Source organism: Pagrus major, chromosome 23, assembly GCF_040436345.1.
Source record: "Pagrus major chromosome 23, Pma_NU_1.0".
Lineage (NCBI taxonomy): Eukaryota > Metazoa > Chordata > Actinopteri > Spariformes > Sparidae > Pagrus > Pagrus major.
The window spans coordinates 3,953,036-3,966,402 of NC_133237.1; the positions used below are offsets into that span (position 1 = coordinate 3,953,036).

The 13,367-nt window shown below is 40.7% G+C and overlaps 1 protein-coding gene across 1 annotated transcript; it reads left to right on the forward strand.

The window, feature by feature from the left end:
• Positions 1 to 1,300: 1,300 nt before the first annotated feature.
• Positions 1,301 to 11,643, forward strand: LOC141019199 (all-trans-retinol 13,14-reductase-like). Its single transcript, XM_073494053.1, has 12 exons — positions 1,301 to 1,466; positions 3,194 to 3,376; positions 4,451 to 4,589; positions 4,766 to 4,868; positions 5,714 to 5,909; positions 5,994 to 6,191; positions 6,406 to 6,525; positions 6,608 to 6,746; positions 7,749 to 7,858; positions 8,683 to 8,849; positions 11,239 to 11,398; positions 11,492 to 11,643. Exons 1-12 carry the CDS (start codon positions 1,301 to 1,303, stop codon positions 11,641 to 11,643), a joined length of 1,833 nt encoding a protein of 610 aa, XP_073350154.1.
• Positions 11,644 to 13,367: the final 1,724 nt, after the last annotated feature.

Genomic DNA, 13,367 nt, shown 5'->3' on the forward strand with positions numbered 1-13,367 from the left:
GCACGTCAGATTGATTTTCATCAGCAATGGTGGTTGTTCAAAGATGAAAATAACAGCTCCCATGACTATGTGCGTCTTTTGTTTTTTGACTGAGGAAAACCCAGCAGCATAAATTACATATTGCAATTAACGAGAAAATATGAAGATGTACTTTATTTATGAAAACAAGGGAAATACAATCATTTAAGAGAAGAAAAAAAGTGAAATCGTAAGTAGTAAAATACTCTAACTAATATTACACTAGATATAAAGTCAGTGTTGCAAGTGAAAACCTTCAGGTAAATACACTCAACAAAAATATAAACGCAACACTTTTGTTTTTGCTCCCATTTTTCATGAGCTGAACTCAAAGATCTAAAACATTTTCTATATACACAAAAGACCATTTCTCACAAATATTGTTCACAAATCTGTCTAAATCTGTGTTAGTGAGCACTTCTCCTTTGCCAAGATAATCAATCCCACCTCACAGGTGTGGCATATCAAGATGCAGCCTGTGATTTTCGTATATAATGTTTTGTGCGACTTGTTATCACCAAAATGTTGTGTGGACATGTGATAAGTAAAACCTTTGACGTAAAAGAATGTAGAATTGTTGTGTTTTTCTCTGAAATGCCGTCATCATGGCTTCTGGAAAGTTCAATTGAAATAGTCATAAATATGTTCTGACAAAAACATGCAACACAGCCTGTCTAACCAAAAGGCCCTTAAGTATCCCATTCACAGCATCTCAGCTCTGAAAGCATCTTTGTCCAGAATGATGCAATGAAATACAATGATTTCAAGCGTTACAGTACAACTTTTATCAAAATATTCATCCTGAGGCAGTTCAGTAACAAGCAGCTAATTGGCTGTAGGTGTGTCCACCACTCCAAATGGAGTCTGACGAAGTAATAAACAGCTAGATCTCTCTTCTATGCCAGTCTCATGTCCTTGGTGTGGAGAATGTGGTATCTGCTCTTTGTGGGAGTCAGAATTTCCAAAATGTCATGGGTTATATGTCCTTGTTCTTATCTCAAACATTAATAAGCATGTACCCTCCTTCTCCCTTTCTCCACCCCTCACTTTAATCCTCTCCTGTAGATCAGTGCTCGTTTTGAGGGAAAGCTCTTCATCTTTCCCCTCTTAGCCACTTCTCTCTTCGTCCTTCACTCCTTCCTTCTCCTCGTCCCCCACTTTTCTGATTATTCTCTCAATCTATCTCAGTGTTTTCTTCTGTATTTGCCGTTTTCCTCTCCATCCCTGCTGTTTTCTTTCTCTCATCTGCAGCTCGCTGTGAGTGCTGTACCGTGGGTGCATTATGTGGTGGTGGCTGCTGGGGATATTGAGCTGCGTGCTGCTGGTGGTGGTCATCGTCTTCTTCCTGACCACCGGGAAACGCTACAAGGTGTTCAGCGAGAAGTGCCTGAGGCCTCCAGGACCCTTGGTCACAGACAGCAGACAGAGGGATGACAGGCTGAAGAGAGGTGAGAAAGGCTTTTTTTTTTTTGCAGAGTCTGGAATCTTGTGTTTCTTGATTCAAGACGTGATCCATATAGTACATTCTGTATTTTTCTGATACTGCATGTACTGTAATGTCTACCAGAGTATGTGTTATCCCTCATCACCCGAGTAATTATGTGTTTTTGACCAAAATAAGGACTAGAAGTTTGATTTTAATTAATCATTAAATCAGCCATTACACAAAGTGTGATCTTTAAATTATTGTTGGTAGGGCTGCAAGAAATCTCTTGGAGGTGTTGGGAGATAAGGAGCAGAGACTTGCAGAGAGGTGTCATATGTCATCATATGTCATCATATGAGAGTAAAAAATAAAAATCCTGAGCAAAAATATAACTTAGTAAATAATATATAAGTAATAATCTTGGTAATTCTTAATTTTACATGTCTGGACATTTCATGGTTGAAATTACCCAGCAACTTGTTTGAAATGTCTTATTACCACAATAACTACCTAATTTATTGAAAATTCCACCCAATATCACTTAATAATAATATTCTACTATTTTCCAACAAGCAATTAATAAATAGCTGCTAATTTCTTTAATACATTTCAATAAACATTCCAACTGGTTTTCTCCTTAACTTTTGCTGATCACGCCATTATAATCTCCAACTAGTTTCTGTCCAAATTCATAAATTTAAGTTTTTTAATCATTTACTTTGGTGGCCGACAAGGACGAACAACCTGCAGCTGAAGAAAACACGTAAACAGACAAAACATGAGAAAATTAAGAAAATGTCGACATCAATTTGACAACATGCGCGAAGCATTCAGGAAACAAACTGCAAAAACAACCAGTGCTTTAAGTGTGTTTAGTTGCGTTGTGTGTATTTGCAGCATGTTTCGTTGATTCTTGTGTCGTCAGATTTGCTTGTGTTTGTGTCTTACGCTGCAGCACATTTGCCTTCGTTATGGCCACCATAACTTGTATTCTCACCAGTTTAACGATCAACAATCAGGCTCTCTTTCTCTGCCACAATCACACACACACACACACAATTATTATACAAATGCTTTTATACCTCAACTTTTTCCTGTTATTAATTTATTTGGTAATGTGTTTTTGTTTTAAAATATAAAAATACAAAGAGAGTGACATTTAAGTTGAGTGGTATGAAGACATTATTAAGAGGCCTTTAAAGGCAATTAAGGAATGAACCTTTAAATATCGGGAAATTGGTCACTTGATTCTTCATTATGCAGTTGTATTCAGTAATTAGAAATTTATGGTGGCTATGTATGAAAAAAGTTTCAAAGAAAATTGTTCCAAAGTCTGACTGATCTGCTGAAGTGATAGAAATTGGTGAAAATGTAGATTGTTCAAATATGTACTTCATATTTATATGTATATGACCAGCAGAAGTAAGACAGAAGCTAGTTGGAAATTAAGGTGGCATGATCAGCAGAAGTTTAGCAGAAACCAGTTGGAAGTTTAGTGGAAAGAAATGACCATTTGTTGACTGCTTCTTGGAAAATAACTGATAAATCACGTTGGCTGATATGACCTGAACTCACAGTATTTGTAGATAGCCAATTCTCTGATCGTTTTGACTTCATTTACAGGCTATACGAGTTGGTATGTGATTAAAAACCATTATTCTGTTCAGGATGTCAAGAAAGTGTTCTGGAGCCCAGCCTCAAAACCTTCCGCTAAACCGATTTCACATCGCGTTACATGCTTCCCTGCAGGGTTTCGTGTGGACCGGGTTCCCCCTGCTCTGGATGCTGTGGTGATCGGCAGTGGTGTGGGAGGTTTGACAGCAGCAGCGCTTTTGTCAAAAGCTGGAAAGAGAGTTCTAGTGCTGGAGCAGCATGATCAGGCTGGAGGCTGCACACACACCTTTCAGAATAAAGGATTTGAGTTTGATGTGGGTAAGAAGCCAAAGTGTACAAACACACACCTGAACACTTTTTCCTGGCAGATGCAATGTACCTTTTCATTTACTTGCAGTTTTAGATTTTCTTCCAACTGGTTAAATATCATAATTATAATATGTTTAAATTTATAATTGGAATATTAAGCCCAGATCGAGAAAAATGTCACAGTTTGAGTTTGTGCTTTTCTAATTTCCTGTTTTATTTTGAAGTTATATCCTGCTGTGTCATCTCTCACTTTCTGTTTCTTACATTTGTCTGTGTTTCCCGCCTTTGAGATTGCCTGCCCTCCTGATGTGTTTCACCTGGGTGTACCCAACCATGTAGTTTGTCTTTTAAGTTCCCAGAGTCCTTTTCCTGTGTCTCCCATCCCATCTCCCCATGGCTTTTCCGGCTTTTGATTCCTTGTATTATTCTGGTTTGTGCATTGCCTTTTGTTTGTACTTTGTTTTTCCTTTTGTTCTTGGATTTCTGCAGTTTTGCTATCTGCCTTTTATATCTTCTATTTTTGGTTTTTGGATGTTATGGATTTGGACTTCATCTTTATTTAATTAAAGCTCGCCTGTTCGTTCAGTTACTTGTCTGCCTGTGTGTCTTGCGTTTGGGTCCCCTTTGTTAAATTGTGACAGAAAAAGGATTCAGTCAGATTTAATGATTGATGATTATGAGGATTAACCTAAATGAAGTAGATGGTATGATAAACAATCTAGTCGTATTAATACATTTGCATTCAATGCATTTAGTCTATTTCCCCGAAGCAGCATTAACTTAAAGAGAAAATCTGAACTTGAACACGTAGTCTTATTTAAACCAAAAACCACCAAACACAGTCACTATTACTTTTTCGGAACAGTTTTTGGCTGCATGGTTTGATGCACCCTGCTTGGTTGAAAGCCTGATACATCTCATACACTGTAGACTGTATGAAACACTGAGGGCATGACAATACTTCTGTATTTGATGACCTTGAAGGGGAACGGTGTAGCACTTTGGAACAAAGTTGTTTTATGTTTTACATTTTAAAGCATTATATAAATTAAATTGATTTAACAAGTCCCCTGCCACCACCAGGTATACATTACCTGGGCCAGCTTCACGAGAACAGCCTACTGAGGGTTGCTCTAGATCAGATCACAGAAGGACAGCTGCAGTTCACACAGCTGGAGCAGCACTTTGATTCACTGCTCCTGGGTCAGCCTGACCAGCGGAGGTAGGCCATATTTTGTTACATTATAATTAGTGCACATTTAAATTATTTCTTTCTTTTTTTATGCTGTTTTTTAATATTTCACTACATAGCACTGTGAGTACTACGTATCACCTGGCTTCAAACTAATCAAAACATAATATCCTACCATCTCTGATCCACTTCTTTCATATTCTCAGGGAGTATCATATCCATGCCGGGAAGACTGAGATGGCAGCCAACCTGAAGAAGCAATTCCCAGGAGAAGAGGAGGCCATTGATGAGTTCATGAGATTGATGAAGGTAGAGAGGGAGGGAGGAAATGATAATCATTACGGGATGATGTATGAGAATGGAAAACAGGTAAGGCAGTAGGCAGGATTTAATAAACAAACAAGGTGTAAAGTTTGACCTTTGGTAAATTTCCCTTTGACAAAATGAAGATTTGGAGTGCCACAAGGCTCAAGTCCTGGCCTGCTAATTTTCTGTTTGTAATACCACTAATTGTCACCATCTGCATACTTAGAACTGTTTTTCGCTACTATGCAGATGACACCTATTTCTATGTAGCTGTTTCTCTCATTGATCTAAGCCCCCTAATCTATATTATTTTCTTTGTTGTTTTCACTTAATGTGCTAGTATAAATGTTCTTTTTTTGAATGTCCTAGCCACCTCTGATCCTACCAGCCTGTGGTGCACAGGTAGCTAGGATATGCTACTATTCACCTATCTCATCGTAAGAGTAAAGTGGTTTGTAGCTTAAAATAGTTCAAATGTTAGCAAAACAACACAATTAATAAAGCAAGTTTTGTTAACTACAATCATAAACATTTTTGTTGTCCCAGACCAGATAATCAGAGTTTGAAACAGATGTTCTTTCAGTATCTCTTGATTCGTTTGCCTGTTCTTTGCAGTGAAAAGGTGTTTGGAAAGGTATTTCAAAGAACTAAGATACCAGTAAAATTAGGTCCTGTATCATTTCCCTCGCTGTGTTTCCATTGAAAACAAGTGAGGTAGAGGGGGTGGTGGTCACAGATTGAAAGCACATTTAGTGCAAAATGCTTAAAATGCATTTGCAGGTGCTTTGTAAGTGAAGTGTATTGTTGATTCTGATAAATAAAGGTGCATGTATTTCCTCCTCTTGCAGCTAGCCGCAAGGCGGACACCACTTATTGCCACCTTGAAGATCATACCATACTGGCTGGTTAACTTTCTGGTTCGGACTGGTCTATTAGATCGTATATCTTCAGTGTTCCATCTAGCAGCAACCAACCACACAGAGATAATGTCTCGCCTCACTCAGAACAAGGACCTGCAGGCTCTGTCTGCCTACCTTTTCTATGGTGATGGACACTCACACCTGTATGCATCATTTACCACACACTGAATGTTTTTCCTCTTCATTGCTCTGTATTTTGTCATTTCAGGTGTCCCTCCTAAAGAGTCCAGCTTTCTCATCAATGCTCTCCTTCTCCACCACTATAAGCGTGGTGCGTACTATCCACGGGGGGGCGCCAGTGAGTTTGCTTTTCACATCATCCCTGTCATTCAGCAGGCAGGCGGTGCCGTGCTGGTCAGGGCTCCTGTGCAACGCATCCTGCTCAACCAGCATGAGAAGGCTTATGGTGAGAAGGGGGGGCAGATTCTGTGATGTAGTGGCATTTTCCATGCAAGTGTTCACAGTTTGTTCTGTTCATGGAAGTATGCAGTGAGATACTCTGACTCCCTATATAGCCTTTCAAACAGAGCTATTTCTTAAGTCTTTTGGGCGAGTCCAAGTCAAATTAGAAGCCTTGAAACATAATTCCATGTAATTAACACTGTGTACGTCTGTGTTAGGTGTGACAGTGCTTAAAGGACAAGAAGAGATTGAGATCCATGCCCCTGTTGTCATTTCCAATGCTGGGATCTTCAACACCTTCCAGAAGTTTCTGCCTCAACACATACAGGACAAATCAGGTAACATAGTATGGTAAACGACATTGCACTTTTTTCTCTTCTGCCATCTTTTACTACTGCATATTTCTTGTAACGTGTGCAGAGATCCAGTCACTGCTGGGTATGGTGCGTCATGGTATGGGCTCCTTCTTGGTCTTTGTTGGTCTGGATGGATCCAAAGAGGAGCTGGGCATTGTTTCCACCAACTTCTGGATGTATAAAGACAATGACTTGGACTCACTGTAGGTTTTTTTATATATATATATTTTATGTTATATTTTCTTGGATGCATATCGGTCAATATAGATAATTATTGATCATTTTTAATGACCTGTCCTATTATCAAGGCAAAAAGGTAATAATTATTGAGTACCTCTCCATCATGGATCGCCTATGGGTTGTTTCTTGAGATGAAGCAGCATATGTAGATGGTCGTGAAGGATGCTTAATCCTTGCAAACGTGAAGGACATTAAACAGACGTACACTACCAGTCAAAAGTTTGGACAAACCTTGTCATTCAATGGTTTTTCTTTATTTTCATTATTTTCTATATTGTAGATCAATACTGAAGACATCCAAACTAAGAAAGAACACATATGGAATTATGTAGTAAACAAAAAAGTGTTAAACAAACCAGAATTTGATTAATATTTTATATTCTTCAAAGTAGCCACCTATTGCTTTGATGACAGCTTTGCACACTTCTGGAATTCTCTCAATCAGATTCATGAGGTAATCTAGTCAAGGCCTAGATTAGGACCCAAATGCACGACTCAAAAGAGTTCAGTTTCAAAGCAAAAACTCTTTACTGGAGACAGGTTCGGTACACAGGAGGTCAGTCAGCGAAGCAAACATTAACAAAGGATTCAGTCAGAGGCAAAAGTCAGGACCAAAAAACAGGGTCAAAAACACTAAGAAGGCTATCACTAGAAGAAATGTTGGACTATTGCTACAAGAGATAAAGACGAACTGGCACAGAAGACAGGGAGCAGGCAGACTATATACACAAGGGAGGTGGAGATAATGAGACACAGGTGTTACACGTCTTAAGGTTTAAGTAGTCTAAAGGAGTTTTCTGATTCTTAATTTTCCTCCCCGTCTATCTAGACCCTCAAACATTCCATTCCAAATACATAGTCAGGAGTAATTTAACACATCCCTGTCTCACATTTGATTGCATTATAGATTTAGAAGCTGATGTTCTGCCTATAAAGCCTGTGTCTGTGTGTGTGTGTCTGTGAAGTATGGAGCGATACTCTTCTCTGAGCAGAGACCAGGTACTGGGGAACATTCCCATGATGTTCATTACCTTCCCATCCGCTAAAGACCCTACAGCCAGCATCAGACACCCAGGTAACACATTCACATGATATATACAAATGTATACTTTTTTAGTTTACCTTCAAATCTGATACCACCTCCCACTTCAGTGACTCCTTTGCCATCTTTGATCTTGTCTTTGCCTCCTCAAGCCTATGTACTCTTCTCTGGTAGACATGCAATCATGTGATCAGCAACAGCAAATTCCGATTTTATTGGATAGGATTCTCAATTTCTTATACATGCTTTCCTGCAATCTTCAAACAGTACGTTTGCTAAGTCAAGCTTTCCATTCTAGCAAGGCACATATCGTTGCTGTCCAGTGAAAACCACAAATCTTCAACTTTGGTGTTTTTGAATTTTTTGATAAAAGTGTAAATGTTTAGCTTAAGAAATAGGAGAATTGTCTCAACTCATAAAGGAGCACTCCATCCTTCAAAGTCATCAACGCAATGCAACAAAGCTGAAAACATGGCAGCTCAGAAAAAGCTGACATTTTGGAGAAAAGTGGTTTTGACTCGGTAGTGACGATATACACTTCACAATAACAGCATTGAAAGATTTATTGCGCGAAATTCATCATCTTTTTTAAAAATAATTTGTCTGTATTTGCTGTTGCAACAAAGTGGATTTTCTCTGCTGAAATGATGACTGTAGCTGACAAATTTTATCAGCTTGACCTAACTTCTTACATTAATGCCAGTCTATCTCCTAAAAACATGACATGTTACCTGGAATGGACAAAAGCATTTCCAAAGTCATCTTTCTTTGCTAGATAAACAAGTATTTTATTCGAGAAAATAAGGTTTAATGAACTGAAACATCAGTATCACACTTTCTTCATTTCACTTCTGCAGGCAAGTCCTGTATGACATTGCTAACCATGGCCCGCTATGAGTGGTTCGAGGAATGGGAGGGGACAAAGCTTGGCAAGAGAGGACAGGACTACCTGGATATGAAGAACAGCATGGCCCAAGAGCTGCTAGACTGGGCACTAAAAATCTTCCCTCAATTACGAGATAAGGTGTGTTTGTATGTGGATAATATGTGTGCTTATGGATTTATACAGTTCGACAGTTAGTTACACTGTAGCATTTCTATCATGTATTTATCCATTACTAATTACACTCAGGAGAACCGTAGAGAAAGCTTACACTTGAAGTGATTAAAAAGCAGTCCAACAGTAGTCTCCAAGCAATATTGTTAGCTCTCAGGAAACATGAGTATCTCTCCCTCTGCTGGGCTGGAAGAAACAGGCTTTGGAAGCAACACATGAAAGGAGGGGTGCACCCTGAGTGCTGGAGGGAGCCTGAGCCGGACCACAGCAGGTTTAACAATCCTGTCTATTTCAAAGGGTCCAATGTATCTAGGTGCCAACTTACAGGAGTCGGTCTGGAGGGGGAGATCCCGAGAGGACAGCCACACCTTCTGTCCTGGTTGGTAGTTGGGAGCTGGGGTGCGGTGCTGAACGGAGCAGGGCGGAATGGGCAGCCTGCCAAACCCAGCGGCACCACCGCCGACTGCTCCTGGACTGACGGCACCACCGCCGACTGCTCCTGGACTGACGGCACCGCAACTTTAGTCTCCTGCTCAAGAAACAAGGGTGGCTGGAAACCGTTAGTGACCATGAAAGCAGACATACCTGTAGCAGAGCTGACCAGGGAGTTTTGAGCATACTCAATCCAGGGAAGATGAGTGGACCAAGCAGCGGGGTGTCTGATGGTAACGCAGTGCAGCGACGACTCCAAGTCCTGGCTGTCCCGCTCCCTCTGCCCGTTGGTCTTTGGGTGGTAACCTGAGGCGAGGCTCACTGATGCACCCACCGCTTGACAAAATGCCTTCCAAACTTGGGAGATGAACTGTGGACCCCTGTCTGAGACTATGTCCATGGGAATCCCGTGGAGCTTGAAAACATGGAGGACTAACAGATTGGCAGTTTCTAGGGCGGATGGACGTTTAAGCAGGGGAATGAAATGAACAGCCTTGGAGAATCTGTCGACAATGGTGATAATGTTGGTTTAAACTTCTGATGGAGGCAGGCCAGTGACGAAATTCACGGCTGTGTGGGACCAGTGTCGGTTAGGCACAGGTAAGGGGCGCAGCAGACTAGCAGGAGCACGATGCAAGACTTTGCTGTGGGTACAGACGGAGCAGGCTTAGAGGCGTGCCCCCATTGGAGAGATTTGGCTGAATCCGGGACAAAAATGCAGTTTGGTGGACAGTTACATGGGGGAGATGAGAGCGCTGCACCACCTGGATAGAGCCCCCCACCTGGCTGCTGCGACCACACACTTGGGGAGACGATAGGTTCTTCAGAGATTTCCTCTTCGGAGAGGGTGAACTGAGGAGTGAGAAAATGATGGTATAGTCTGCAACTGAGCAAGCCCCCTTGTCTGAGAGAAAGTTTAAGAAAGACGTTTAGAAACCTCCTTACCCTGTACCGGGCGGTCAAATATGTCTTGCTGCGTGTCATCACCGTGCCTCCCATCATCTCCCAAGCTGCTCCGCCAAGAGAAGTGAAATATTTATCCGCCCACCAACTTGTTTTACAGTTTCATCAGAGTTTCTTTAGCCTCTGTTTTCATAGTACAGAAACAAAATAGTGGGGACTACCAGTTCACAAGCTTTCTCTATTTACAGTACATGCAGTACTGTTGAAAAACAAAAAGCTGAAGCATAATACTGATGACCTCATGCTCTGACACTCTCTCACACACGTCAAATATTGTATGCCTATGATAAAGTAAGAACAGCTGATTTCACACTGAAGAAATGCTTCAGCCTCCATCATCACTGCTCCACCTGAAGATAAACCATTGCAACCGGTTTCCACACATGGCGCTTAGGGGCATTACGATTTGCAGAATCATCTTAATGGGATTATAATGTAAGTGTTGTGTTGCCACTAAAGTAACCAAAAAGCAAAACAATCAAACAAACAAACAAAAACAAAAAAATTAAGAGCATGTAACTTTAATTTATAGTATTCCTAAAGTACACTATCTAACTAGATTTGGGCAGGGAGATTAGTTCCTGACTTTTGGAACCCAAGTGTGATAGCACACTCTAAACTCAGTGTTCACTTGCTATTTTTCTCCTGGGGTTTTTGACAATATCCCATGGCCTTATTCAGTGAATGGAACTTAGGTGACACAATTTCCTTTGCTGTAATATTGCTGTACTTAATATGCCTTTTTTTTTTACTGTAATTACACACCACCATTCACAATATTGCTGTGTCTCTACACATACAATAACAGTTAAAGTGGCTACAATTGTATATTTATCATTGTCTGCTGTTGGTGTAGTTTTGTCTACAAATTCAGCAGATACAATGTGTGTGTGTGTGTGTGTGTGTGTGTGTGTGTGTGTGTGTGTGTGTGTGTGTGTGTGTGTGTGTGTGTGTTGATCAGGTGGTGATGGTGGATGCTGCCACTCCTCTAACTAATGGCCACTATTTGGGCGCTCCAAGAGGTGAGATGTATGGTGCTGAACACAACTTGGAACGCTTCACCCCAGAAACGGTTGCTAGAACAAGACCACAGACACCCATCGACGGACTGTACCTAACAGGTGGGTGAGCTGACTGGCAGACATCATCTGGTCTGGATTCTACAGAGACTGACACACCTGCTCTTATGTTTCTGTGTGTTTCTGTGTGTGCAGGTCAGGATGTTTTCTGTAACGGCATGGCGGGGGCGCTGCACGGTGGACTGCTCTGTGCCTCTGCTGTCCTCAATCAAATCCTCTACATTGACCTTCTAGCACTGAAGAGCCGCCTCAAACACAAATCAACCTATCATAAGCTAAGCTGGTAGCAAAAGGATGTAGGTGCTGTAGTGGAGGGTAAAAGCACATAAACATTGTTCTAAAATCCTGAGCTTGCACACATGCTTTACACGTGATAGTGGGCTCTCTCACATAGTTTCTGTTGTAAATTCTAGGATAACATGTTTTGTCCTCTGCTGGAACGCTGTTTCCTCATGTTAGTACCATTGTACCCTGCTGATAGTTAGTTAATCGGTCTAGCTTATAGTTTAACATGCATGATAAACTCGATTAAATTCAGAACAAAAGGTTGGAACCTGTTTGAAAAATATTCACAGATCTTTTACTACACTTCTACACTACTTTTACACTAATTTGTTCTTCCATTTCCCACACTTGTCCTTGGGTACAAAAGATGTACAACATCCATGCTGGTACAGATTGTAAAGACAAGACTGCTTGCATGTTTTATCCAAACAAATCCATATACAAAACAGGTTGAATCCTAACATAAGAGAACATTTTGCCACTGTGTCATCTATGTTACAGCGACAGCATGATTAAATTAATAACTTGAGACCATCTCTCGATGGAATCACACCAGCCGTAATGCCTGGCAACATGCTGACGTTAAGACCCATGGCTTTTATTTTTTTTTTATTCATCAAAAGTCTTTCATATAAAGGTGTTTAAATTGGTAGGTTTAGTTTCTTTTTTTAATTACACTGTACTTTATTCCTGACAATACACAGAAGTCCTGCATGGCTCTATTTGAATGTACCCATTGCTTTTTTCACTTTTTATGGTTTTAATCATCCATTGTTATTAGTTTTATTTCTCTTTTATGACTATGCATTTTATTACTGTGTTTTTGTGTTTATTGTGAAGCACTCTGTAATGTTCAAAGTTCATTTAATTGGCATTTTACAACACACTGTTATACAACGAAATGTAAGTTGTAGTGCGACACAAGAAAAAAAAAAATTTTCATGGTGGAGTGTTGAGGATGAGTTCAGGAGTGTCACAGCCTGAGAAGTGAGCTGCTCTGTAGTCTGGTGGTAACGTAGCAGATGCGTCTGTATCTTGCAGAAGGCGATTTTGAGTCTTTTCCTTTTCCCCCTTTCTCTACTAACCCACACCTACACACACACCTACGTGCATCCACGCACACCTCTGTTGAACATCACTTAGAGTTAACTTGGCCTGTAACAGATTGGACATAGTGCATGCCTGTGTATTGCGTGGCGGCTGCGTTACCGAGCTGCTGCTGCTCACACGCATGTTTGTGTTCACATAGGCAGCTGATTTGCTGCTACAGCGCGGCTCCTGCCTGTCTGTTTACATGGAGTCTGCCTGTGATAATTATCAATAAATACAATGACAGGATTTTCCTTTACCTCGCTGAAAGAGTAAGAAAGCTGGAGGGGGCAAGAGAGAGAGCAAGGAAGAGAAAGTGAAAGAAAGAGGTTGGGTTCCAACCTGTGTGCAACATTGTGTCAACATTAAATTAAAATGGTAAACATGGGAAGCATTACACCTGATAAATGTGTGCTAAGCATCGGCATTGCAAGCATGTCAGCATGATGAGGTTAGCATTAACCTAACTATAGCCTCACAGAGCTGCTAGCATTTCTGTAGACTCTTGGTCCTGTTTTTTTAATTTGGGTGTGCTGAGAAAGATGCAACAATCACTGGCATGTCACCTTGAGTTTGATTTGGAAGTCTTTCAGCTGGAAGATTGTCCAACCACATTCCATGCATTCACAAGAAGTGG